Here is a 27,922-nt window from a genome sequence, read left to right as displayed (position 1 = left end):
CCGCGCAGGCGCCGTGGCCACTTCCGGGAACTGTCAGCCGCTCCCTCTGGGCCTCGGTCCTCCGCCCGCGCCCGCCGGAGCCTGTTCGCGTCGACTGACCAGAGTCCGCGAATTCAACGCTCCGAGCCCGTCCGTACGGCCCCGATCCCAGGTAAGGGGCAGCAGGGGCGAGCTTCGGGCCCTGCTAGCCTCCCCTGGCCCTGCCTCGCTCCCGATCTGAACCTGCGGGGGCAGTAAGGCGGGGGCTTAGGCCGCGGGGCCCGGAGGCGGAGGGGAGGGGCGGGCCGGGGGAGGGGGCGGGGAGGCGGTGTTCTCTGAGGGGCCTGCCGAGCCCTGGGGTCCCCACATGCCCAGATCCATTTCTCAGCGATTTTCAAGTTCCGATGCTCCTCCAATGCCAGAATGAAAGACTGCTTCTCCTGCGCTTCCATCGTGGGCATTTATCACAGGCGCTAAAATTGTAGTGAATGGGATCACCACCCTCACCCCCGATCGCGCGTCGCGAGGCACAGTTCATTCCTTTCTTCAGCGTCTAGAATAGGGTCCCTGAGCGCAGTAACCGCCCCTGGAATGTCTGTTCCTGTCTAGGGCAGCCCTGTATCCTTCAGCTATAGGGGGAACCTTTCCGAACCTGCGAAGAAGCCTCCGCCGAGTTCTTTAAGAATCTCCCCGCTTGAGTGCCGCCTTCCCCTAAGTCATGGTCGACCCCTGGCGCTCCTAGTCCTGCGTGCAACCTTTTTTTTTTTTTTTAAGCACCTTTCTCATTTCTAATCCTCGAGTCGGACTGCCCAGCCTCCCTCCCATCCCGGCACCACCACTGCTTGGATGGCCCTGGGAAGGTTGCTCGTCTGAATCCCCGTTTTCTCATCTACATTAATAAGATCCTTAAGGGGTTTCTGAGGCTCCAGTGAGCTTGTTTGCATACATTGCTTAGGATAGCCCCTGTCCCTTAGTATGTGCTCAGTTAAGTTTTATTCGTGCTTCTTACATTCTCTGTGTGTCTTCCCTTCCTCTTCTACCCTTCTCTCCCCAGATTTGTGGACCAGAGAAGTGTCAGATTTATGTTTCTGGCCCCAACCTGGTATTGCTCCACTGCTGGGAATATGGTAGGCCCTTTAATACATTGTGGGCTTTCCTGGTGGCTCAGATGGTAGAGCATCTGCCTGCAATGCAGGAGACCTGAGTTTGATCCCTGGGTTGGGAAGATCCCCTGGAGAAGGAAATGGCAACCCACTCCAGTATTCTTGCCTGAAAAATCCCATGGTCAGAGGAGCCTGATAGGTTATAGTCCATCTGGTCGTAAAGAGTTGGACACGACTAAGCTACTTCACTTTCTTTAATACATTGTAGTTTAGAATCTTTTATTATAAAGCCATCTGTTCTCATACTGGGGCTTTGGAATCAGAAGGCAGTGCTAACCTACTTTTATCTAATTCAACTCCTTGCTGAAATTACCTAAATTATCCTAGTTCTGCCCTCTTTCTTTAATCAGTTTTTAAATCTAACCTTTTAGTATCCAATAGACCCTGGGTGTTTCAGGTATCTATTAAAAAAAAAAAAAAAAAAAAGGAGAGGTATCATTCAGGAGGATATTTTTGCCAGGTGAGGGAGTAGGTAGATGTAAGTGGCTGCTTCTCCCTCAAAGTATTCAGAGACCTTCCAAGGTTAATTCATCTGCTTATCACAGTTAAAGGAGGGGATCATCTTGGAAAAATAAATCTCCTGCTAGGAGGGAGAGGATCAGTAATTCCATCTAGTTAACTAATCCTAAACAGGTTCTCCCTAATGAGGTTTAGTCTGCTGGTCGAGGCTGGAATTGGAACCTGTCTCTGAACACTGTAGAGGGTGTGGTGACCTTGTCAGAGTACCTGGTATTGCTGGGTTGGGTGATGAGAGCAATTAAAAACTGGATGAATCACAGTCTCAAACACTGACCTTAAGTAGGAAACTGACATCCCTACTGTACAATTACTTTAAAGCTCCAGGGCCAGGAAGGTAAAGCCTGTGTAGGTGTTTCCAATTGAGAGGGTACTCCCTGGGGTGTATTTCTGGGGCAGGTTCAAAAGCCTTGGGTCAGAGGGAGAAAGGGAACTCATTTTTTGAGTATGTCTTTGTGGGTAGGCTTTGAACCACATGTGTTCATGTGTTCTCTCATTTAATCCTCCTACCACTGGCCTTGCTATGTCAGTTCTATGTCCATTTCACAGATGAAGAAAAATGAGTTTTGGAGATAGCAAGTGACCTGCCCACGGTTTCCTGGCTAGTGTGTGTCAAAGCCAGGATTCAAACCCAGGTCCCCTTCGCTCCACCACCCATGGCTAACCAAATATTAGGATGACTCAAGTGATAGGTAGAGAAAGGAACTGAGGGATGGACGGGTCCCCTGGAGTCATATTGTGCTACAGAGAAGTCATTTTCTCCCTCTCCATGCTGGCCATTAAAAAGTCATAAGTAGAAGTTTGTTAATATCATCACCTTTTTTGTCTGTCCCTTTTTCTTCTCTCTATCCTCAATAAGACAAGCTTTCCAGTTTTCACTTAAGTAGAAATCACAGTTTAGAAATGATAATTATCACCCTAGGACAGAAGGTTTCTTTTAACTAGTAAAAAAAAAAAAAAAACCCAAGCTGTCATTATTCTCCTTTCACTGAGTTTCATGAACACATGCTGTGTTCACTGGTGGTGTCTTATGAATTGGACGAACATGAATGTTGTCTTGGTCTACAGACTTAAAATAGCCACATGATTATAGAAGTACAGGTCCTGAGTGTAGGTCCAAATATGGAACCTGAATGATATAACAAAATTAGAAGTGCAATTTTAGAAGTTAATTATGCCATTGAGTAAATGTTTACCTCTTTTGAAGGCTTTGCTCCATTGCTTATAACCCTGAGTTTTAGAATGAGAAAGCCTTTATGTTATTTTGAGTAACTGAGTAAAGCCTTTTGTAATGGCTAAGCATCAGAGAAAAAGAATTACGCATTGAGCATCTGGAAATTTATTTTTCAGAAGAAATTTAGGCAGTTTTACTTGAATTCATTAAAAAAAATTAATTTTCAGTTAGAGACTTCACCTGTGAGTTGCAACTTGCAGAACATGTACAAGTAAAAAAAAAAAAATTAATGATCTTGAGCTTCCCCTGTGGTCCAGTGGTTAAGAATCTGCCTGCCAATGTAGGGGACATGGGTTTGATCCCTGGTCCACAGAGCAACTAAGCCTGAGCCTGCTGGCCGCGACGACTGCAGCCTGTGTGCTCTGGAGCCTGTGCTCTGCTATGACCCTCTCTCCTCAGCTAGAGAAAGCCCTCCTGCAGCAGTGAAGACCCAGCGAAGTCATAAATAAATAAATAATTGTTTGATTAATTACCTAAATATCGTCATTCTTAGAATAGAATGGAAAACACATTTCTCAGCCAGTTCAAGATATCAGATGTTTTATTTAAGGGTATATTTATCTCTTTTTGACCCTTGGATTCCTTAACAATTAGCAGAGGCATTTCCTTTGCTTTCCACTGAGATTGATTTCTGCTTTGTCTGCTGAATTCTTATTGTTCACCTCATAACCTTCTGGTGGCCTTCCCATTCATTTCCTGCTTACATCAGAATTCCTGTCTCACATTTCTGTCTCCACCTAAGTTGACTTGTACTTAAAGCATAGAATCTTCAGTGCTGTGAGAATGCCTCTTAGAAATGATTTTAAGGGGAGAGGTGGTAAGGGTGGGGGGAGGGCACCTGGCTACTTTGAAAACATTTCTCCTATTTCAGGTAAAGGTTGCTTCATCAGTCTCTCTAGATTTGGATGCCTGTAAAAATAGAGAATTTGATAGGATTTTTTATTTAATGAGTTTCACAAACTCTGCTTTTCATTTAGTTACAATAACAAGTTTAGAGGATAAATAACAAACACCTGCCTAATCTTCACCAGTTGTTAACATGTTGCCACATTAGCTTTTATACATCTACTTTGTTGTCCTGAAGGAATGAAAATAAATTACAGGGGACTTCATCCCTAAAGCTTCATCTCTATCTCCTAAGAGTCGGAACATTCTCCTACCTATGGCCAACCATTATCATAGTTGGGCTTCCCAGGCAGTGCAGTGGTGAAGAATCTGCCTGCCAGTGCAAGAGACTCGGATTCCATCCCTGGGCCAGGAAGGTCCCCTGGAAAAGAGAATGGCTACCCTCTCCAGTTGGAGAAGGCAATGGCACCCCACTCCAGTACTCTTGCCTGGAAAACCCCATGGATGGAGGAGCCTGGTAGGCGGCAGTCCATGGGGTCGCACAGAGTCGGACATGACTGAGCGACTTCACTTTCACTTTTCACTTTCCTGCATTGGAGAAGGAAATGGGAACCCACTCCAGTGTTCTTGCCTGGAGAATCCCAGGGACGGGGAAGCCTGGTGGGCTGCTGTCTATGGGGTCGCACAGTCGGACATGACTGAAGTGACTTAGCAGCACCCTCTCCAGTATTCTTGCCTGGAGAATCCCATGGACAGAAGAGCCTGGCGAGCTACCTTCCATGGGGTCTCAAAGAGTCAGACATGACTGAGCGACTAACACACACACATTATCATAGTTAAGAAATGGAAAATAATTCCATGTTATGTGATAGGTAGTCTAAATTCAAATTTTTCCTATTTTACAAAATATATTTTTGATGGCTATTTAAAAAATGTAGATTTACAGTCAAGTTTCATTTATAAAATTTGGTTTTTATAGCTCTTTTAATCTAGAACAACCTCCCCCAGGGACTTCTTTGGTGCTCCAGTGGTTAAAACTCCGAGCTTTCAACAGAAGCAGCAGGAGTTCAGTCCCTGGTTGGGGAACTAAGATCCCATGTGCAGTGCAGCGAGGCCAGAGAATTGAAAAACTAAGTGTACAATTCAGTGACTTTTGTAAGACAGCCACCCCACCCCGACTCCCAGCTTTTCTGAATAGTCCCGGTCAGTTCTTTTATAGGATGGCACACATTTCTGGTTTTAACTGTTTCCGCTTTATGTTATGTAACTAAGGCCACTCTCCTTTATTTCCTATAAACTGGAAATTAGATCTTGAATGGATTTAGCATAAATGTTTGGCATAAATATTTCATAGGTAGGTTCACCATCTCTTTTATTACCAAGCTTCTTCATAGTAGCCCTGTGTCCTGTTTTCATGGCACAATTATTAACAGGGCCCATTTTGCTCTCTTGGAAGTATTAAGTGGTCACTACTTATAAGCGATGATGTGCACTTCAAACTGCCTCCCTTCAGGAAGCCCATCAGATTATTGTTCCACTACTTAATGATATTAAGATAGATTACTTGGCTAAGGTGGTGACAGATTTTTTTTTATGGTAAAGGCATGTTTTTTTGTTTGTTTGTTTGCAGTTAGTAAATAATCTGTGGGTTGTTCTTTTGAGACTATGACTATCTCATACCCCAGCAGTCCTTAACTCATGGTTTTAGAGTCCTTTGATGACCTTTGACAGAATAAATTCCACATTGGTGGTTACAGTGCTAACTGTATTTAAATGATTAAGATTTGAAGTTGAGATTGATTCTCTTTTAATGAGAGAATAATGTTTTATTTATTCCCCAAACATTTCAGGATCCCCAGACAACTTAAATATGGGTTGCCTACTATTTTAAATGCTTTTTTCTATTTCTTGTTGCAGCTTCTATCCTTTGAAAACACTAAGAATAATGTCCCTGCATCAGTTTTTACTGGAGCCAATCACCTGTCATGCCTGGAACAGGGATCGTACCCGTAAGTATGCCAAGTATCGACTTGGCTCCTTTATCTCAGTACCACTGAGTCTCTTAGATGTTGGCATTTTTAAGAATCACATATTTCAGTGTCATATGTAAACAGGGACATAGCTTCAGAGAACTAGGTCAGTCAGCTGGGATTTTGATAAGGATTACTTTGAATCTGTAGCTTCACTATCTCTTTTAAAGCAATTCAGACTTGGTTTACTTTTTTTTTTTTTTTAATGAATTTATTTGTTTGTCTGGGCATGTGGGATCTTTAGTTGCCACATGTGGGATCTAGTTCCTTGATCAGGCATCGAACCAGGGGGACCTGCACTGAGAGCACAGTCTTAGCCACTGGACCACCAGGGAAGTCCCAGTTTGCTCTTATTTTTGAATAAATCTTTGGCACATAAACAGTATACTTAAGGTTGTTGTTGAATAAAGTGAAAACCTAGATATGGGCCTCTATGTGGATATTTCAGAGAAGGTGATGGCACCCTACTCCAGTACTCTTTCCTGGAAAATCCCATGGACGGAGGAGCCTGGTAGGCTGCAGTCCATGGGGTCGCTAAGAGTCAGACATGACTGAGTGACTTCACTTTCACTTTTCACTTTGATGCATTGGAGAAGGAAATGGCAACCCACTGCAGTGTTCTTGCCTGGAGAATCCCAGGGGCAGGGGAGTCTGGTGGGCTGCCGTCTCTGGGGTCGCACAGAGTCGGACACGACTGAGGTGACTTAGCAGCAGCAGCAGATGGATATTTGAACCATGGCAGAATGGTGAATCCAGAGCTTCTACTTTGTGATCACGTCCTAAAGCTTCATAGCTTAGTTTCCTATAATTCTGTCTCTACTGTCCCATCTAAAAATAGGGTTTTAGAATATTTCCAATTATGTTTAATAGAAACATAAGTTATAATTTTTCTCATTTAAACTAGTCGATATACTCAGTATCTTAAAAGTCACATTTTTTTGTTAGGCCACATTCTAATCTGAAACATAGTTTTCAGGTTTAAATTTAGATTTGGATTTTGAAATCCCTACACACATCTTGGAGATTTAAAGAAATATGTAACTGGTTTCCAGAAAGCACTTAAAGTCTTAGAATTTTAGAGCTAGGTATTTATTCCGTAGTTTTATCTTTAAACAGATGTGGCTTTCCTAAGGAGTGAAGAAAAGGGGATATGATAGATGAGGGAGCTGTTAAATGATTGACCTAAAGTTTGGGTCATAGACTTTAATTTTAAGAAATCAATTTTTATTTTTTAAAAATGTATGAACTAGAAAGGAGAAAAATATCATGTAAGTTCAAAAAGTCCATTATATATGTATATTCTTAATATTTTAGATTGGTTAAAGAGATTTCTCTTAAAAACAGATTTGTATTTTGTGATTTATATTGGCTTTATTGTAAAGAAAAACTTCAATTTATTTTATCAGTAGAATCAAAGGTATTTTTCCTTAGTAAACGAGTGGTTCCTATTTCGGTTCATGATAGCAATAATAAGAACCTACAAGCTATTTGTGGTGTTTCAGAAAGTCTACAGAAATTAAATATTTATCATTCGTAACATCAGACAGTAAACTAAAACGTCAAATATTTTACTGTGGCCCAAAATCATGTCAGTTAAGTATAGCTGTGTTGTTTGTTTGTTACTGGTTAGAATCCTTAATTGATGGTTGTGTATGTTTCTAATAAAATGAAATTTTTAGTTTCTCTTTAAAACGCTTTAAAATATGGGCTCCAAGTAGAGGTAAAAATAATAAAGGAATTCTTTAGGAGCCAAAATTGGAAACCATTTTCTAGAATTGCCTTCCTGTTCCTTCCTTCAATCTGTTTTTAAAATGCTCACTGTAGGAATTCCCTGGTGGTCTAGTGGTCATGCTCCAATTCAGGAGGTGCAGATTCAGTCCCTTCGGGAAACTAAGATCCCACATGCTGCCTGACATGCCACCCAGCGAGGCCAAAAAAAATTTCTTTTAATAAGTAAATAGATAAGTAAAATATCCACTGTGGGAATTCCCTGGTCATGTAGTGGTTAGTACTCGATGCTTTCACTCCCAAGACCTGGGTTCAATCCCTGGTCAGGGAACTAAGATCCCCACGAGCCATGCGGCACAGCCTGAAAAAAAAAAAAAAAAAAAAGCCCGCTGTAACAGATACCTTTTTTGGTGACAGGTTCAAATATTAACCTTTGACTTTTTTTTCCCAGAGATCGCCCTTAGCCCCAATAATCACGAGGTCCACATCTATAAGAAGAACGGGGGCCAGTGGGTGAAGGCCCATGAACTCAAGGAACACAATGGACACATCACAGGTAAAGGGAGTGGGCTCAGTGCGGCATTTCCCAGCACTGCACACTCTTGTAGACAGACAGCCTAGTAAAGAAGTCAGCCACCCTACTCAGAGTCGTGCAGCACTTACTGAGCTGTCTTTAGAGAATTTGAGAAAATATCCTAATATTGACCTCGGTCTTGAAGTGTGTCTCTGAGCCCCGCTGGTACACAGAACTCTGCTAGTGTTCCTGAAAACAGCCTCTGGGGACTAAACAGCTTAGATGGAGATGAGACATGAAAGCCAGAACCAGACAGCACGTCAGCTGGGTGAAACTGCCAGCCAGGCTGGGTTCGCAAGTCGTGAGGGAACACCGTGTCTCCCAGAACTTTCCTGTATGTTGTTTTTGGGGCGAGGAAGACATTCCAAAATATCGAAAAGGACAAAGAGGAGTGTAACCAAATACCCATATTCCTGCCACCCAGAATTAGCCGCTGTTTATCTTTTTTCCTGTGCCAGAAAATTTGGGAAACGAAAGATTGGATTATAAGGAGTGTTATTCTAGACAATGGTAACGCACCCTCTCACCCCCGTGCCCATTCCTGTCCCCCAGAAGGCGGTCTGAAGTTTGGTATGGTACTGTCCCCGTCTGCTTTTTATAGTTTCACTTGCATGAATATGTGTTATCGTTCAGTCACTCAGTTGTGTCCAGCTCTTTGAGACCCCGTGGACTGCAGCATGCCAGGCTTCCCTGTCCTTCACTCTCCTGGAGGCTGCTCTGACTCACGTGCATGGAGTTGATGAAAGTGAAAGTCACTCAGTGGTGTCTGACTCTTTGCGACCCCATGGATTAGTCCATGGAAGTCTCTAGCCCAGAATACTGAGTGAGAAGCCATTCCTTCTCCAGGGGATCTTCTCGACCCAGGGATCGAACCCAGGTCTCCCGCATTGCAGGCGGATTCTTTACCAGCTAGGCCACCAGGGAAGAAGTATGTAGGTGGAGGTAGATCCAGCTGATTGCTTTTACCCACTGGTTAGCATTTCATGCCTCATTTGTTTATTCATTCCTGCACTGAAAAACATTTATTTCCACTTTTTCCTTGTGACATTGAAGTGCTAAATTGAGCGTGCCTAGGAAGATCTCCCGGAGAAGGCAATGGCACCCCACTCCAGTACTCTTGCCTGGAGAATCCCAGGGACGGGAGAGCCTGGTGGGCTGCTGTCTATGGGGTCGAACAGAGTCGGACACGACTGAAGCGACTTAGCAGCAGCAGCAGCAACAGGAAGATCTCCGTCCAGGAGCGAATATTTGTCTCTGGGAGACTTGCTGCACCCCAGGGCTATGCAGATCTCAGCCTTGCCAGGCGTCGTCAGCTGGCCTTCATCCCACCCACCCTGACAGGAGAGCTGGCCTTCCCAGGCTTGATAGAGTCAGACTGGCCCACGAGTGAGTGGCGGTCTCTCTCTGAGTTGCATTTCCCTGGTTCATAGAAAGGTTGCTGCTGCTGCTGCTAAGTCGCTTCAGTCTTGTCCAGCTCTGTGCGACCCCATAGACGGCAGCCCACCAGGCTCCGCCGTCCCTGGGATTCTCCAGGCAAGAACACTGGAGTGAGTTGCCATTGCCTTCTCTGCATAGAAAGGTTGAGCCACTGTTTATTAGCCACCTGGGTTTTCTTTTTCATAACTTCACTGTTCATAACTCCTAACCACTCTTCCACTGAATTTTTGTGTCCTTTCTTCTTGTCAATTTGTAAAAGACTGGATCTTAAAGCGGTGGTTCTGAGGCAGATTCCTAAGTGTGCAGTAACGTTCATCTTTGACAAAAACTCTCAATGAATAGCTGGGGAAGGTAACATCAGAGCAGTGTTGTTAAGAAAGCGTCAAGTAAAGGAGAGAGAAAAATGGAGCATTTTTACAAAGGTTTTCAGAACTTGGTGAACCGTTTCTTGATGCCAGATTTCAAGAGAATGTATTACTGTGCTGGGAAATCCTATCTGACAGCTTTTTTAAAAAAAAAACATACTCACTTATTGCTGTGTTCAGGAAGAACTCTTTATTCTTTGACCCTTAACTACTGTAGTTTCTTTTTTATCCTGTTTTCTGGCTGAGTGATTGAGCCTCTTGCTTTCAACAATTTGGCCAAGCACATCAAAACTTACTCTCCATAACATTTCACTTACAAATTTCTCACGTCTGTCTTGGGTCTCCCTTCTTCTCGAAGTAATTTTTGCACTTAAGTGGGCAGCACAGGGACTGATGGTAAATGTTTTGTTTTTTTTAATTGGGACCCTTGAGTTTTGCCTCTGATTCTGATTAGCATAAAGATATCTTTCCCGCATCAGAAAAAAACAGCATATTTTGACCTTCTGCACCCCTTAGATTGTGTCCCCAGCAAAAACTCATGACTGTCTCTTCTGGCTTTGACCAGTGATTTGTGTGTGATGCCAGTCAGGGGCCAACTGGCTGTATTACCAAACTAGCATCAAAGACATAATTTCTATTTTGGTTGCTGTTTCTTTCCCACGGCCTTATTTCTATGAGGTTTGGCCTATTTCCATCAAGTCCCTTTGCCGGTGGCCTTGCAACCTAAAAATAAGCACCCTCATATTTTAAATTGGAATTTTAGCATTAGGAAATACTGAAAAAATGAGAAAAGGCCAAGATGAAAGACCAAAGAACTAGCCAAGAAAGTGAAATAGTTTTGTCCTTTCTCTCCCCTGCTTCTCCTTTGGAATCCTTTGTACTTGGGCCTGTTTTCTGTCCAGATGCTCAAATGACATTTTTCTTTTTTAGATCTGAAGAAAAAACTGTTGTTGGAAAAGTCTAAATATAACTCTGTGGCAGGAGACCAAAGATCAGACATACTTTCTCAGAGAGATAGTAACTATGGAAAAAGCAAACGCCCCTCTGAAGTTTTTTAGAAGAAAAATCTGCTCAGTAGTACAGAGGAAAAGAATATGGTGTGCATCAAAGGACAGCAGAGTCTGGTGCTTTTCTTTGACTTTATTGTTGTTAAATATTTGATCACCATCTCTTAAAAAAAAAAAAAGATTTTACTGTGGAGTTTTAAACAGATGGCATATAAAAGAGTAATGCAATGAGCCCAGCCCCTATATACCCATCACTCAGAGTCAACAATTACCAATTGGTAGCCAGTCTTGTTCTCAACTCACTATCCTTCTTCCTGTTCTGTTTTCAAGCACATCCCAGACATTGCCTCATCTCACATTTTCAGTTCCTGTCTCTAAAAGATAAGGAGTCTTCAAACAGTAACCAGTACAGTTGTCAGTTGCTTTAACTGGCATCCTCATAAGGTACACACATGGTTGGGATTAACTGATGTCTCTCCAGTTCATGGGTTCCTTCTCTTTTCCTTTGCTATTTGCTTGTTAGGAAACTGGAGAGATCGGTTGTCGGTCCTGCAGTGTCTGCCAGAGCCTGGGTTTTGCAGACTGCAGGCACTCAGTGCGTCACAGGTTCCTTCATGCTCTGTTTCCGTGACTTGCTGGTTGAGGTTAGGAGATGGCAGGTTCATGAAGGAGGCACGTAATGTCAGGTCATCTTTCTCTCTGTGATGTTAGCAACTGTTGATGATCTTTCCCCTACCCGTTATTTTAGAAGTGGCTGCACCATGGTAAGACTCTCTAGCATTTCCTCTCTATTAATTGGAATGCATTTATAAAGGACACGCTTACCTTCACCTACTGTCTGGTTATCCTGGAATGCAGTTTGTAAAGGAAAAGATGGGACAGACGCTCGAGTCCTTTCCTTTTCTTTTGAAGTCTTCTCATGGCAGGAAAACAGAAAAAAAAAAAAGATGCAGCACTAAATTAGCAAGAGATGAGAACTTGCCTTTTTACTGACCGTCTGCCTTCCTCACTTTTTAACAAGTATGTGCTTTTGCATTACATTTCTGGGAATGTATCATAGATCATTTTAACCAAAGCAAGAAGGTATGTGCCTTAATGTTCATGCCGATTTTATCTATTCTATTAATAATAAGTGATTGGAAACCAAACATACAACAAAAGGATGTTTTGGGAAATTATTGTGATGAGATCCGTGTTCTAACATAATGTATAACCACTGCTAATTTACTGAAAGCAGAAGAAAATGTTTGCCATGATATTAGTGTCATTTGAGGGAGGAACATGTGTAGATATGAGATGGAAGTAGAGCTTTTTTTACTTTCCTGTATGTCCCATTGTGATGTGTATCTTGTGATAATATGTGGGTTTGCTGTTGTAGTTAAAAATAAAAATTTAAATCTTAATAACAAAGGCTGCAAAGCTATCCTGTAATGAATGGTTTTAAATAAAAAATGCACATCACTGAGAATATACTCCCCCATCTTTGTCCCTTTAGTGGTATGAATAATTGAGCTGACTGCTCCGGTAGGTGAATGAATATAAACTCCTCACACTCCTAAAGTCACTGCGATTTATGACTAATGGAGACTTTGATTCCTATTTTTTTATATAAATGTTAAGAATGTTGATTATTTTTAAGGAAACACCTATAATAAAAATTTCTTAGTGGTATTTCTATAACTTTAATGTTAAATTATATTTATGGAAAATACTTCATCAGTAAGTATAAAATGACTGAGTCATAGCAGATTTTACTCTTGGTGTATAACAAACTGCCCTTGACTTTGGGATCCTTCAGAGAGGCTTCCCAGGTGGTGCTAGAGTTCCGTTAGTGGTAAAGAACTTGCCTGCCAATGCAGGAGACTTAAGAGAAGGGGGTTTGATCCCTGGGTCAGGAAGATCCCCTGGAGGAGAGCATGACAACCCACTCCAGTATTTTTGCCTGGAGAATCCCATGGAAAGGGAGCCTGGCGGGCTACAGTCCATGGGGTCGCAAAGAGTTGGACACAGCTGAGTGAGCACCGGCAGTACTGACTCTGTTTAGGTCTCTTCCTAGTTTAGATACAAAGATACTCAAAGACTCTCACAGAACCTGTATCATATAGGAAAGGCATTTTGTTTAGTTTAAATAGCAGCTACCTTCAGAAGAATCACAATTTATATTTTACCCTCTCTATACTGAAGGTCGTTCACCCTGTACATTGCTATATTAGACAACGGTCTTCAGATCAGAATTCTAAAGCCATGGGAGTGGGTGGTGAGAATGCCCCTGCTTGGTTTGGAAGCTCCACAGTTATAAAGCTCTGTTCTGCCTGGCCTTCAGAAGATCCTGAATTACAGAACTTTGCAGAGGAGCATCCTTGCCTTGGTGATCAGGACCATCGGTGGGGAAGGACGGGCTGGGGAGGAAGGTCCCAGGCCCACCTCCAGCCCGGCCCACCTGCCAGTGCCCCGTCTGTTGCGGCTGGCCAGGCGGAGCTGATGCCCACCATGTCTCACTTGCAGGTATTGACTGGGCTCCCAAGAGTGACCGCATCGTCACTTGCGGGGCCGACCGCAACGCCTATGTCTGGAGTCAGAAGGATGGTGTCTGGAAGCCAACCCTGGTGATCCTGAGAATTAACCGGGCGGCCACTTTCGTCAAGTGGTCCCCGCTAGAGAACAAGTTTGCCGTGGGCAGCGGAGCACGACTCATCTCCGTCTGTTACTTTGAGTCTGAAAATGACTGGTGAGCGCCATCCGAGTATTTTTATTTCTGTCTGTGGAGTTGTGTGTGGACCGCTGTGTCCTCGGTGACTTCTTGAGGCGCTGGGTACAGGCTTAACTATAACTTGAGCTCTTCCACATCCAGAGATGTTTTTTTCCTTTGAAATTCTCCAATCTCTCTGAGCATTTTTTCCTTCTTCTGAGTACAAGTCCAATCTCACATCTTCCTCACATTAATATCGAGCTGTAGTTTCCATGTTCTGATCTCCTAACTTGTTTGTTCTTTAAGATGCTACGACTCTTTTCACTCTGCACTGTCTACATTGCTGTTTTCTTACCCTGATGTATATAAATCATAAACTTGAAAGAGTCCCCATGCCCTAAGGAATAGTTTTTTTTCCCCTATCTCTATTGACTAAAATATCTAGAATTCCTACAGAGAGCAGTATTCTCCTGTCTTTAAAGTTTGCTAACGAAAACTGTGTCCTGGTATAACATTTTACTTATCTAAACTGCTGAAGTAAAAATTGACCAAAATCTCAGAAATAAATCAGCCTGTTGTACATGCTTTATACTGTAAACCACTCGTAGCTGAGCCTGTCAAAATACCCAGGTGTATTTTATGGCTAAGTAACTGATTTTAGCTACTCCTTCCTGCTCACTTTGATAAGGAAACCACTCTGCTCTACCCGGCACGTGTTCAGAAAGGGTGGTAAATGCCCTCCAACACGGAATTGTCATTTAGTGCGAAACTGGCAGTGTTTGTGTTTGTACTAAAAATAGCCGAGTACACAGTATTCTTCCTGTGTCCCTGTCTGAAGCAAGGAAAGGAAGGGATGGTCATGTTACATTATGTAGTTTAGTAAAACCTCAGAAATTTTGATCATCTGTGAATTTGCAACAAGACTGAATTATGAATTAAAGACTGGTGGCCTTTCTTTCAAGCCCCTGTTAAAATAAGGATAACAAAATACTGCCCGCAAGAAATTGTTCAGAAGGTCACTGTAACAGGAGAAGCAGCTTTTTTCCTGGGTAGCCTTCAACCTCAGTGATTTGGCATTTTTATTCATTGAAAAATAGTTTCAGTACAGGTAAATTGGGCTTAACTGTGGGACACAGTACTGTCCCTTGAACAAGACGTGTGTTCAGTGGGATGTCTCAGCTATGGCACGGTACTTCATTGGTGGGATGCAAGGACTCTTAAAAAACCTCTAAAGGCCTTTAATGTCAAATAACTGGCACAAAACACATCAGACTGCTGTCTGTTTTCCAGAAAGGCCCCTATGAGAAAGATTCTCTAGAAAAGTGACCTAGCATTCAGCTCAAGAGTGAGTCTCCCAGCTCCTGAGTAATAGAACGGGATTGGTTTTTAAGCAGCAGTTTAAGGACAGAAATTGAATTAGGCCAGAATGATGACTGATCTTAGATATAAATAAACTATTTTGGGGTTGTTGTTGTTTTTTTTTTTTTTTTTTTTGGAATCTTTTTTGGCATGTGGAATCTTTGTTCCCTGACCAGGGGTTGAACTCATGCCCCCAAATTGGCAGGAGGAGTCTCGATCACTGGAATACCAGGGAAGTCCATAGGCTTCCCAGGTGGCTCAGTGGTAAAGAATTCGCCTGCAGTGCAGGAGTCTCAGGAGACCCAGGTTCAATCCCTGGAACGGGAGCAGCCCCTGAAGAAGGGCATGGCAACCCACTCCTATGTATTCTTGCCAAGAGAATCCCATGGACAGAGGAGCCTGGTGGGCTACAATCCATGGGGTCACAAGAGTCAGACACGACTGAAGCAACTTAGCATACATGCACAGAGAATTAGCCAGAGGCTCATATTCAGCGAGAGGTTCTCATTTCTTGACTTTTCTGTGAAAAAATAAATTTGCAGCTTCATAGAGACTTAGAAAGGGAATTAAACTATTTTACAACCAACCCAAACTTAACCCAAAACGAAGGAACAAATCACTGAGTTATTTGTAATAAAAATTTAAGTGATGTCAAACCTCCATATTTATTCCTAAGGTTAGGAATCTGAAAGTCCATGGTGGGGGGCGGTGGTACCAGAATTAATCTACAAATACACTCCCTAACGAGGATCCCCTGGTAGCCGGGGAAGTTCAGAACTGACTGTTCTGGTGAAAATGTCAAACGGTGAAAAGGAGCAGAAGGGCCTCTGCGGGTCCCCCTTGCTCTTTTCCTTTATAGACGCACCTCCTCTCCAGCAGGAGCCCCGTGGGGCTGGTTTCACCTGGTGCACATCTGTGGGTCACCTGGGGACGGTTGCTTGATGCTTGGGTAAACTGAAATGGGTTTTCTCCTTTTGTAGGTGGGTGAGCAAGCACATTAAAAAGCCCATCCGCTCCACGGTCCTCAGCTTGGATTGGCATCCCAACAACGTCTTGCTGGCCGCGGGATCCTGCGACTTCAAGTGCAGGTGGGAGCAGGCGAGGGTTGACAGCAGCCTTCAGCTCCTCGTTCTCCGTCCTTCAGCAAGTGTTTGTGTGGTTCCTTTCTTTTGTAAGGGACTGTGCCGGGCCCCACGAGGGACTCAAGAGATGAAAGGAGCTTGTGATCTAGAAAAGGAACGCCAGCATGTGCGGAAATCAGGAGGCAGAAAGAAGAGGGCGAGGAGGGGCAGGTGGAGGGGCTGTAGGGGCCAAACCAGGAAGTGTCCTCTGGCGGGGGGAGGGGGGCGCAGGTGCAGGGTCCCCCACCCCCACAGGTCATTTCTCATCTCACAACCCTGGCAGCGGACTCCGCGCGTTCCAGAGTGAGGCTGAGATTAGCAAAACAGAGCTGAACAGGGCGCTGCTGGGTTCCTTCTCAGCTGAAGCTCTTTATTTATCATGAGCATGGGCCTGGAAGAAACAGGGCCACTTTGCTGAGCGCTTTAAGGATCATACGATGTAATTGCTTTTTAAAGCTGTTCTTTATCAAGAAGGCTCCCCGCCCCCCCCACGCCTTTAGCCAAAAGAAAAGCAAATATATGTTGCTTCATTATTCGCTGGTTCATGGGTTGGGAGATGGGGGTGCAAGCTTTCTTTAGTAAGCTGTGTGGAGACATTCCAGAAAACCTGTCTAATGATTTATATCCAAGAATACCCAAGTTCTTTTGGTTTGTTTTTTTAAGGATGTGTGTAAGAATTCGGCTGTGGGATGAGAGGATGGTAGCATCAGGTGCTTTGGAGAAAATGCTGACCCTTCTACTTGAGCAGCAGTGTAGCAGTTAGGGTTCAGAAGTTTTCAAAGCGAAGCCGTACAAAGAAATAGCACTGGAGGGCCAAGGGACTAGAAGGACCGACTCCCAGCTGTTCTCCAGCCCTTCTGCTTCCGTCTGGGTCAGAACAGCCTCCCACAGAATTAAGTCTTGGAATTAGAGAAGGAGACCGATGACCCGAGGCTGTAAAGGACCCACCTTCATCCCAGGCGAGCCCTGCTACCCAGGCTGGACATTGACACTAGGGAGAGCCTGCCCCCTCAGCCTCCCTGGTGCCCTTGGCTTTCTCTTGGGATGTCCCTTTCATTCTTCAAATGAGTTAGTACCCGTGGTTTCCTGCAGGGCGGCAAATCGTTTCCTCTCTCCTGCTGTTTGTCCCTGTGGGCTTCCTGGACCACTGTTATTGAGAATAATGGCGGGTAGCCTCGTTTAGCAGAGACCGCCGTGGCCTGGGGAGGGGCAGGCAGGACAGCATGGTCCTCCTCCAGATGCCCTCCAGGAGGGAAGGGGAAGGGCTTCTGTGTCCATCACCTGCAGATGCTGTGCCCGAAGAGCGATGCCTCATGGGCTGTAGGCCACACTTGAACTGACACGGAGGCAGCCCGCCGAATCTTCTCCTTCTTGAGAGGTGCATGTGGGAACTTGCCCGTCGTCAGGTTTTGGTTTTGCTGAGTCGGTACCTTTGCGTCTTGGGATGCCTGCCAGCAGCTGCCCGTGGCCTGTTTCTAGTACATATGGATGTTTTCATTCCCTTTTTCCTTCTCTCCCTGCCCTTAAACCACAGAGTGTTTTCTGCCTACATTAAAGAAGTGGATGAGAAGCCAGCCAGCACGCCCTGGGGCAGCAAGATGCCTTTCGGTCAGCTGATGTCCGAGTTCGGGGGCAGCGGCACTGGCGGCTGGGTGCACGGGGTCAGCTTTTCGGCCAGTGGCAGCCGCCTGGCCTGGGTCAGCCACGACAGCACCGTGTCCGTTGCCGACGCCTCCAAAAGCGTGCAGTGAGTATTAGCCTTTGTCTGGGCTTACAGAGGAGCAGCGTGGGGTCTCTCTGCAGCTGGCCTGAGGCCTCCCGGCCCTGGTGGCAGTGCAGGACACGAGCGTAAAAGTCCCAACCTGGCTGCACAGCAGCCTTTAAAGTCACCTTCACACGTTTAGATGGTCCATCTGGGGAGATTTTGAAGATTCAGGTTTCCCTTCCAGAAACACTTGTTAATGGAAATACCCATCATGAATCCTCCGAAGGAGCCTCCTGGTTTGCTCCTGGTCCCAGAGTTCCTTCAGGTGGCAGTTAATCCATCCCTGAGAATCCCTCACAGCATGTGAGCGTCATCCCACAGCTTTAGATGAAGTGGGGGATGTGTTCTTCCTCTCTCTGGTCGGTGAGCAGAGCTCCATTCACCCAGGGCCTTGGTGATGGCCGACCCCTGGCAGCCAGCCCACCCGGGGTGCACACTGGAGGGGCCAGGGTTGCAGGGACTCAGGGTGAGGAGGCCCCAGCTCAGCCCTGAGGAGGGCGGAGGGCGTCCTTCAGAGCTCAGAGCTCGCATCTGCTGCTCGTGCCTGGAGGGCAGAGGGGGCGACCGCAGTCCTTGCCGCTTATGAATCTCCGTTCTTTCCTGGTGCATCCTTCCACTGGCAGCTAGAGGGAGCCCACCTGTAAGGGTCTCCTGACCTGGCACCCTGTTCCGGGAAGCCCTCACATCTGATTCCCCCTGCCCCATGGCGGGAACAAAGTGACATTTCAAAGAGAATGTCTTTTTTACTACTTGGATTGAACTGGTTGGTTTTTGTTTTGTTTTTAAATTTTTTTAAACATTCCCCCCAATCCTAAATTACATCATCTTCGAGATGATTTTTCTGTACATATATAGACACACACATCTTTTCATTTTCAACGCCAGTGGGATTATGCTGTGCATCCTGTACAGTAATTTGCTCCTTGTCCTTCAGTCATGTTCTGATGTCATGGCTGCTTGCTTTCTGTAGAGTTTACTATAACGCATAATGAGCTCTGAGCAAATGCTCACAAGCCCCTGTCTACCGTCCTACTGATGTATTATTTGCCTTTTCCGGTGCTGTAAGTCAGATTACATCCTCCACCCTTCACCATCTCAGACATAAGTATTTCATGTAGTAAGAGCTAGGTAAGCCACAGGAAAGCCTCAGATGAGGTGTTAGGACTTTAATGCAATGCCAGTCATGCTGGCGGAGGAGGCAGTTGGAGGTTGCAGGGGTGACTTTCACATGGAGCCATGTGAGCCTTCCCTGGTGGCTCAGTGGTGAAGAATCCGCCTGCCAGTGCAGGAGATGAAGGTTTGATCCCTGGGTAGGGAAGAGCCCCTGGAGAAGGAAGTGGAAACCCACTCTAGTGTTCTTGCCTGGAAAATCCCATGGCCAGGGAGCCTGGCGGGCTTCAGTCCATAGGGTCACAAAGACTCAGACATGACTGAGCAAAACCATGACGCATTTCTGCGGCATATGAGCCTCCTTCATCAATCAGCACATTTGCTGCTGCATCTATCATTTCTTGGCAGGTGACCATGAAGCATACATGTACCCACACACATGGCCCATTCATGTGTGAGGTCCTGGCTGGCTAACACTGTGTTTTGTTCGTCAGTGGCCATAGCTGCAGGCCCAGTGCCTGACGGGCACAGACTAGACTTCCATGAGTATCTGTGGTCCCGGCCCACTAGGAGCCCCTGTGAGCCCAGACGAGGATGGTGTCAGAGAAGGGCCTTCGGTCGTGACAGTGACAGTCAGCTCTAGGAGGCCAGAGAGAGGGGAAGCCCTGCAGGCTGCAGTGGTGCAGGAAAGCTGCTTGTGGGGGTGATGAGACCCAGGCCGAGTTTCAGAAATCAGGGTGGACTTCAGGTGGGCAGGAGGAGGGCATGTGGGTAACGGGGCAGGGGGCCAAGGCCAGGGCAACAGAACCAGGAGAGGGGGGGGGCACAGCCAGAGGGGCAGAGGCCCCTGCTGCTGCAGGTCACCTCGGGGCTGGCCCGTGCTGGAGATTGCTGGAGGTCACAGGGCTTCTCTTAAAAATAAAAAAAAAGATTTATTCACTTTAATTATTTGGCTGCGCAGGGGCTCAGCTGCCGCATGTGGGATCTTTCATTGCAGTGTGTGGGACCTAGTTCCCTGCAGGGGACCTCATCTGGGACCCCCTTCATTAGGAGCACAGTCTCAGCCACTGGACCACCAAGGAAGTCCTCACAGGGCTCCTCTTGCGAAGTGTCTGTCCTGTGCTGTCCAAGTGCTGTGACGCCCCTTGAGAACATGTCCTCTGTCACCCCCGTGTCTGACGAGGCTGCATGGCCCCTTCCAGTGCGTGTTAACCGGGTTCTCGTGTTCAGGGTCTCAACTCTGAAGACAGAGTTCCTGCCCCTCCTGAGTGTGTCATTCGTCTCAGAGAACAGCGTCGTGGCTGCTGTAAGTATTTATCTTATCTTCCCGCACGTGCCCTGCGTTTCATTCTTGAGACCAGAACAGGCCGTGCACTGAGGCTGTGTGCCCTGAGGCTGAGGCACAGGGAACAGCAGCCTCGTAGAAGGAACGGATCCAGAGGCCTCTGTGGTGGGACCGTCCGCTGGGGGAGCTGGTGGGCACCCCCGCAACCCGGCCTGACAGCTCCCCCATTTCAGGGCCATGATTGCTGCCCCATGCTTTTTAACTACGACGACCGCGGCTGCTTGACCTTCGTCTCCAAGCTGGACATCCCCAAACAGAGCATCCAGCGCAACATGTCGGCCATGGAGCGCTTCCGCAACATGGACAAGCGGGCCACGACCGAGGACCGCAACACGGCCCTGGAGACCCTGCACCAGAACAGCATTACGTAGGTGCCCCGCCCGGCCGCCAGGGGGCGCCGCTCCCCTCTGCTTCCTGCCAGTCCCGTGATGGTCTGTCTGTGCCCTCCGGGCCCGGGCGACCCTTCAGGAACGGGGTGACAGGAGGCTGTAGCTTCCCGACTTCGGGCCCTTGTTTCCAGCTTGTCACAGAGAGCCAGCTCCACCCGCATCCCGTAGTCAGCCTGTCCTCCACACGCAGAGCACGGGCCCTGCCCTCAGGCAGCCTCTTCTGAGTCTCGCTGTCTCAGAAACGTGACTGAGAACAAAAGGAGACCGTCCTGAACAGCGTGTTCCTCTCGTAGGGAGCATCCGGCAGGAAGGTCAGTCAGACCCTGTCTGAAAAGTGACCGTAGTTGTCACTTCAGTCCTAGATTTCAAGTTATATGTACAAGTAAGATCATTCAGTTAGATTTCTCAGCAGCATCACGGTGCACACGAGGAGCCAGGTGGGTTTCAGCCATGCTTCACGAGGCCTCTAGTTTGTTCAAAAAGCCTGTCCTGACTGTGGCTGTGCCCGCCCCCTGCTCCCCCAGGGCCGCGCTGTGTGGCCCGGATCGCCCTGCTTCTCTTTACATCCCTAAGGTTAATGCCCATCCTTAACTTTTCCCTTTTGGCAGTCTCTTTTCTGGATACCTGGTAATAAAATTCATCTGAGCATTTTCTGAGTCAGGGTGCCCCAGACTGCTATCCACAGACACCTTAAAGGAACTGGTGGACACTTGGTTTCCTGGAAACGCCGCTGAGCGTCTAGGAAGGCTGCGTTCGCTTCCGCCACGCCCCTCACTGTCTCTCGCTTGTGCTTCCTTTCAGTCAAGTGTCTATTTACGAGGTGGACAAGCAAGATTGTCGCAAATTTTGCACTACCGGCATTGACGGAGCCATGACCATTTGGGATTTCAAGGTATTGTCTGTACCTCTCAGAACACATCTCTTTGGTGCTTAAATTCTTCTTGTGAGAAGACTGTTCCCCGTGCCCTTAACCCAACCGTCACCTGTAACGCTGGGCAGGAGTGTGGTGCGCTGGGCTGCCCCCAGGGGCTATTAGCAGGAGAGAGCCGCTCTGTCTCACTGAGGTGTCTGCACAGTCCCCGACGGGGAGCCGAGCGCTGCTTTCGCGGCGGGCCCGGGGTTGGGTCCAGCCCGGTCGAACTCTGTAGCTATGTTTTTATGAGCCACACCAACTCCTCTGACCAGCTCTGGCTGCCGGCCTTCGGGTGCCGGGCCCGGGGGCTGGCCCTGAGGATTGGCCATGAAAGGCCCTGGAAGGGCTCGTCTGGCGGGAGAGAGAGGAGGACAGGGTCGGGGAGCTGGGTGAGGAGGAGTCAGCACCTGTTTTCCCGTTGGGGAGTGTGGGGTTGGGGGGTGCTGCACAGACTGCCTGAGCGGCCTCTTCAGGCTGGGTGGGTTTCAGGTAGCAAGTGGTCTGGGCTGTGGTGGTCACCATGGGCTGGGCAGAGACCCCCGGAGGAGCCTGGTGTGTCTGTGGGCAGTGGGGGCAACTCTGGAGCCCACTTGGAGAGGCGCCCGCCATGATGTGTGGGCGGCCTAGGCTCCGGGCCTAGTGAGCAAGTGACCAGGACGTGCCTCCAGCTATGGTGGGGGTGGCCAGGAGGTTCTGGACCAGCGAGACTTAGGGGGCCGGATGGAGGGGTGTTGTGAGTGAGGGACAAACCCCGGAGGCTTCTGCAGCCTCCAGCTTCGGGGTCGGGCGGGTGGCGGGGGAGGAGAGGCGGACCAAACCTCCAGAAGTGAAATGTTCACAGAACTCTGCCTCTGCCTATAGGGCTTCCACGACGATTGATGTTTCTGCCCCTACAAGTCTCTCCCCCTTGTTACTTCGCCGCTTTGGGGCGTCCGCACCTGTGTAATTAGCTCCACCTGGGTGGGTAGCGCCGTCCTCCTTTGATCCCTGCGGCCAACCTGCCTCTCCTTTTGTGCGCTCGTGAGCACGTCCTCCTCTGTGATCCGTCCCCCTGTGAGCCCACGCTCGGTGTTGTGGACCCGACTGGCTGCGTGGGGGTTACAGACGTGGGAGTGCCTGCCATCAGGGCACTAGAGTGCGGGGCCAGCGACACAGATGATATAAGCACATAGGAGCCTTCCCTCCCGGGGTGTAGCTCCCGGCCTGGGGACAAGGCAGCGCACAGCCTGGAAGGACCAGCAGGGGGCGCCCTGTCCTGGCGAGTCCGGGTCTCCGAGGCAGGTGGGGTAATGGGTGAAACGCTGGGCTGGCCAGTCCCTAGTGATGATCCGTGTTCTCCCCGCTGCTCCCCAGACCTTAGAGTCTTCCATCCAGGGTCTTCGGATAATGTGAAGCTGAGCGAGCCTCCAGACCCAGCATGAGGACGGACCGGCTGCGCTGGGGCAGCGCTGCCATTCGCACCGGGAGGGGAGCCCGCCGCCAGGAAACACTGAAGATGCACGTGGCGCAAACCTCGTTGTGTGTTTTGTTTGAATATAATTGGTGAAAATGTTGGTTTTTTTAAAGCAGCAGTGATTTGGGTTTTGTTTGGGGGGTTGTTTTTGTTTTGTTTTGCAATTTCATTCCATTCTTGACCAAAGCTTCTCTTTAAGTAGTTTATTATGGAACGTTGTCAACACTAACTTAAAGGAAGGGGTGGGGAGGTATGTAAATTGTCTGCTAAAAAAAAAATAAAAACACTGAATATGTTTTGGGTTTTGTTTTCCCTATACTGTTTGCGTTTTTAATAGGGAAATGTGGGTGAATTCTTTGTCAGACTAGTGAATTTGGGGGGCAGAATCTTAGACTTAGTTTCCCGAATCGAGCCATCTGGTATACCCTTCAACCAAAAGAACCATTTCTCTAGTGCAGTCTTTAACCCGGCAGGACTTGGGCAGAGGAGGCACCCTGTTCCCAGCTTGTTTAGAGATGACAGACAGACCTCTGCCGAGCCGCCTCTTCCCTGTGGGTGTGGTGGGGGGCAAGGTGTGCAGTGGGAGAGAAAAAGCACATGTTGTCATTTTGGTTTAGAGATGATTATACCCAAACTCAGTTATCTTCATCATAAGGAGAAGCCAAGTTTGACATTTCAAGGCTAAGACTCCTGAGAGGCACAACAAAGAAAAAGTGACTGGCGGGGAAAATGAATACAGCACGGCCTTGAGCGTGGCCTGGCCGCGTGCCCAGAAATGAGCAGTGGTTCCTACATGACTCTAGTACTATTAACGCGGGTAACTGCGTTCTCAAAGGACATCGTGATGTTCTGAAAAGAGCATCTTTTGCCCTGCTGCTGACCCACGGGAAGCACCACTTCCCTCCTGGAGGGAATCCCGGCCCCTGGCACCTGCCTCTGTCCGTCTGCTGTAGCGTCCGCAAATGGTGCAGACGCTGAGAGCTGGAGGAGGAGCCTGGTTCTCCCCTGGGGCCTCCAGAAACCTCCAGCACCCATTCAGGTACTGAGGCGGGCTGTGGGCCTCTGACCTCCAGCGCTGAAAGAGAAGGCACCTGCGTGGTCTCAAGGACCGCCCCCCTGCCTCCCCATCTGTGTGAGTTCCAGCAGTAACAGAGAAGGAGTCCACAAGGTCCATTCAGGAAAGGGGAGGAAGGAGTTCCCTAGGAGTCTGGTGGTTAAGACTCGCACTTCCATTGCCGGGGGCATGGGTTCAGTCCCTGGTCGGGGAGCTAAGATCCAGCAAGCCGGGTGGCACAGCATAAAAAGAAAGGGAAGAAATAGGATCGGGAGCAGTTTTTCAAATAGGGTCAGAGCCCATCCAGAGGTTGTAGGAGAAAGCATTCTGCACCACGTGGAGTCACTTCTGTTTCAGACACATGGGGGAGTGTGGAAAAGGCCACAGCGTGTACCCATGGGGATCGTGACCACAGTACAGTTTGAAAGCCACTAAGGTAGAGTCACTCACCTGAGTGGGGGTTGACGAGGAGCCAACACTGCTGGTTCTTGCTCGGTCCAACACGGCAAGGTGTGCCTCACACCAAGGTCCCCGTGCCAACACCAAGGGGAACGGTCGACAGGCATGCACTCCTCACAGCGGGCTTGAAACTGGGACTGCCACATTATAGAGATGAAAAAACTCAAGTCCAGAGAGCAAGTAAGGGCTGGTATCTCCAGAGCCCAGGGGGGAACCGCCAAGCATGCTCCCTGCTGGGCTGGGGCAGGGAGGGGAGCTGCCTGGCCACCCAGCACCACATTTGGGATATGGGTGCTATCACTGAAACCAGGAAGGGATCTCCACCCACCACGCCCCACCCCTGGCAATACCTGTGTGGTCTCCTGGTAGACCTAGGTCTCATTGAGCCATGTTGATTGATAGGAACAGAATAAAGAGACACAGTAGGTGATTATTTAAACAGTTAAGCGACCCCATGGACTGCAGCCTACCAGGCTCCTCCGTCCATGGGATTTTCCAGGCAAGAGTACTGGAGTGGGGTGCCACTGCCTTCTCCAATCCCATGAGGAGACTAAGTAGAAAAAAATATGGGACTGTAAGTAGGAAAAAAATACAGCTAGCTGCTGTAAGCTAACGAGCAGGTTTGCTTAACTACAGAACCAAGCAGGCTTGCTTGGCAACAAAACCATGCGACAGACGCACGAGATATGCCCCCAAAACAATGAGACAATGGTGGCACGAGCCCCACATCCTGCCCAGTGAGCTCAGAAAGGTAATAATCCCTCGGACATGCTCTCTGCTCTCATGAAAAACAGTCATTGGTGGCTGTGTCAGGACAAGCAATTCCCCCGCCCAGCCTGGAGGGGGAGCTGATGATGGAAGCATGATGTCTACTCAAGAAACAGGTGTTCTCCCCCTCCCCACTTTTCCTTTGATTATAAACCTGTAGCCCACCAAGTTCTCGGGCTGCAGCAGCCCTTCGCCCACCTGCCTGTAAGCCTCACAAGCCCCCTAATAAATCACTTATTATCTATCACTTTGTGGAATTCTTTCTGTGCTGAGACATAAAGGGGTGGTATCAAACCTGTTCAGAGCCCCCAGATGACACCACATGGGTTCAGCGTGGCTTGGGCCGTGAGCAGGCCCAGGTTGAGGCGCACTCGGCGTATGTACCTGGCCTCCATGCGGCATACCTCGGCCATCCCAGGCTTACCTTGGAAGGAGGCTTAGGGTCTCTCCTCTTTCTTCCTCCCCACAGGGTACTGGGTGGCATCCTTTGATCTCAGGGAGAGACCCAGTGTCCCCATCTGGGGGTGGGCACGGGCTGAGACTGAAGGAGACCGGGGTGGGCGCTGCTGGAAAGACTCGCTCCCTGGCCTCCTGCTGCCCGGGCCGGCCCACCACCGCCTGAGTCCAGAAGCCCAGAGCGAGGCTGCCCCCTTGTGACCAAGAGGCAGTAAGGCCAGTGCAGCGAGGAGGAAGGCGCAGAGAGCCGGGGAGGAAGGAGTTGGTGAGCCTGAGACCCTGCACCAGGCCTGGGCCCACAGCCCTCCCCAAGTGGGCCGGCCCTGAGAAGTCGGCAGGGGCGCGGGGCTGTCTTCCTGGGAACCCTGAGAAGGCAGAAAAGAAGGGAGTGTATCGCATTTTCATCCCAGGGAACCGGGGGAGGCAGATTCCAGGAAGACACACATCTTAGTTCTTGGAACTCCAGGTTCTCCCCACCCAAGGACTTGCTCCACTGGAGGCTTAGAGCACAGTCCCCCAATGGAGCCATTTCAGATAACAGCCCCCGTCGCTTCCCAGCTTGAGGTGTGTTCCCTGTCGCTTGGGTCTTCCCACAAGGACTGCAAGGCCTGTGAGGTAGGCGAGCAGGGCTTGTTAGGACTCAGCCTCACTTTACAGATGCGGAAACCCAGGCACTGCAAGAAGAGTGGTCTGAAGTTACACTCCAGGTTAAGCAGCTGAGTCAGAGCTGGGTTCAAGATTCTGACCCCACGAGTTCCTTCATTCATTGATTCATTAGGCAAATGCCTACCGAGTGCCTCCTGAGCGAATAACACAAACACGCTTTCTAGCACTGGCTAGCCAACTGGCTAGCCATTGGCTCATCAAATTAGCTCAGTTTCACAATGAGGGAAGGGGAGGCCTTGGATGTGCATATTTGTTAGAAAGCTGCTGGGGATGAGTAACAGAGAAACAACTCAGAAGTGGATTTCCCGGCTCAGGGCTCACGTATCTGAAACCCCTGGAGGCAGGCTGAGCTCAGGCTGCCGTTGGAGGTTGACCAGGGAGGGCTGTGGTCATTTCCTGGGACTTTCTGCATCTCAATCCCCACTACCCTCACTCCCCCACTCCCCGTGTCATCTGCTGCTGCTGCTAAGTCGCTTCAGTTGTGTCCGACTCTGTGCGACCCCATAGACGGCAGACCAGGCTCCCCCATCCCTGGGATTCTCCAGGCAAGAACACTGGAGTGGGTTTACCATTTCCTCCTCTAATGCATGAAAGTGGAAAGTGAAAGTGAAGTCGCTCATTCGTGTCCGACTCACAGTAGGTGATTATTTAAACAGTTAAGCGACCCCATGGACTGCAGCCTACCAGGCTCCTCCGTCCATGGGATTTTCCAGACAAGAGTACTGGAGTGGGGTGCCATTGCCTTCTCCGCCCTGTGTCATCAGGCTTCCCAAATTCCAGAAGGTATTGCTTTCCTCTCTGTCTTCATCCGAAGTCCTGGGCTTTGCTTTGACCAACTCTTAGGTCACAAGTCCAGGACTAGGGGATCGGGTGAGAGCGTTGCAGAGGGAGGAGGCCACCATCAGAGGTGGGGCTCAGTCCCACCTGGGGGAGTTCCCTGGGCATCTGCAAAGCTGGGGAGAGGTAAGTGGAACCCAAGGATTCAAGTGTCACCTCGGCATTGAAGTGCACTTGTCCTTATGGGAGGGGGGGTAGCCGGTACAGTTCACTTGAAACTTTTTTCTGACTAAAGCCATCACTTATATTTGCCACGGCTGGATGTGGTGGTGTGGAGTTGGGGGTGGGGGTCCTGCTAATAGCCCCTCAGTGTCTGCCCAGAGCCAGGAAGGAGCTAAAGTTTACCAAATACCCTGTGTGCTCATCTCAAAGTGCTCCTCACCTTTGACGCATTTCCTCCTCCCGGCCACCCGCAGGTTGGGATTGTGTAATGGGAGCCCGGACTGGTGAGCCCAGGACTCTGTTGAGGGGGTCAGGGACAAAGTGACCTAAGAGACACTGACTCCTGTCCTGCAAGATAAAGGTAAGTGGGCCAGGTGTGGACATGACATGACATGACAATGTTCCAGGCAGAAAGAACAGCAAGGGTCAAAGCCGGGAGACATGTGGGTGCCTAGAACCTCCTGAGACCCCACGCCATCCGCCCATGCCACTTGGTG

At 48.4% G+C, this 27,922-nt stretch overlaps 1 protein-coding gene and 1 long non-coding RNA gene across 2 annotated transcripts; one reads left to right on the top strand and one right to left on the bottom strand.

Moving 5' to 3' along the window:
* On the top strand, nt 1–23,339 carry ARPC1A (actin related protein 2/3 complex subunit 1A). The gene is made up of 11 exons (XM_070362254.1): nt 1–151; nt 1,034–1,106; nt 5,656–5,747; nt 7,948–8,052; nt 13,385–13,607; nt 15,908–16,015; nt 17,583–17,795; nt 20,154–20,229; nt 20,442–20,635; nt 21,459–21,549; nt 22,924–23,339. Exons 3-11 carry the CDS (start codon nt 5,684–5,686, stop codon nt 22,960–22,962), a joined length of 1,113 nt encoding a protein of 370 aa, XP_070218355.1. The 5' UTR covers nt 1–151; nt 1,034–1,106; nt 5,656–5,683; the 3' UTR covers nt 22,963–23,339.
* Nucleotides 16,052–25,882, bottom strand: LOC138985548 (uncharacterized). Its single transcript, XR_011462585.1, has 3 exons — nt 25,729–25,882; nt 24,528–24,673; nt 16,052–16,154 (listed from the first exon to the last, which is right to left on the bottom strand). It is a non-coding gene; the product is annotated as an uncharacterized lncRNA (long non-coding RNA).
* Between the last annotated feature and the right edge of the window lie 2,040 nt (nt 25,883–27,922).

Source organism: Bos mutus, chromosome 25 (assembly GCF_027580195.1).
Source record: "Bos mutus isolate GX-2022 chromosome 25, NWIPB_WYAK_1.1, whole genome shotgun sequence".
Classification (NCBI taxonomy): Eukaryota; Metazoa; Chordata; class Mammalia; order Artiodactyla; family Bovidae; genus Bos; species Bos mutus.
Note: the sequence above shows the minus strand (reverse complement) of the source record. Positions and strands in the feature narration are given on the sequence as shown.

Coding starts and splice junctions, on each gene's coding strand:
- ARPC1A (XM_070362254.1), top strand. CDS start 5,684: ATGTCCCTGCATCAGTTTTTACTGGAGCCAATCACCTGTCATGCCTGG. Junction 5,748..7,947: donor CTGGAACAGGGATCGTACCC/GTAAGTATGCCA, acceptor TTTTTTTCCCAG/AGATCGCCCTTAGCCCCAAT. Junction 20,230..20,441: donor AGAACAGCGTCGTGGCTGCT/GTAAGTATTTAT, acceptor CCCCCATTTCAG/GGCCATGATTGCTGCCCCAT.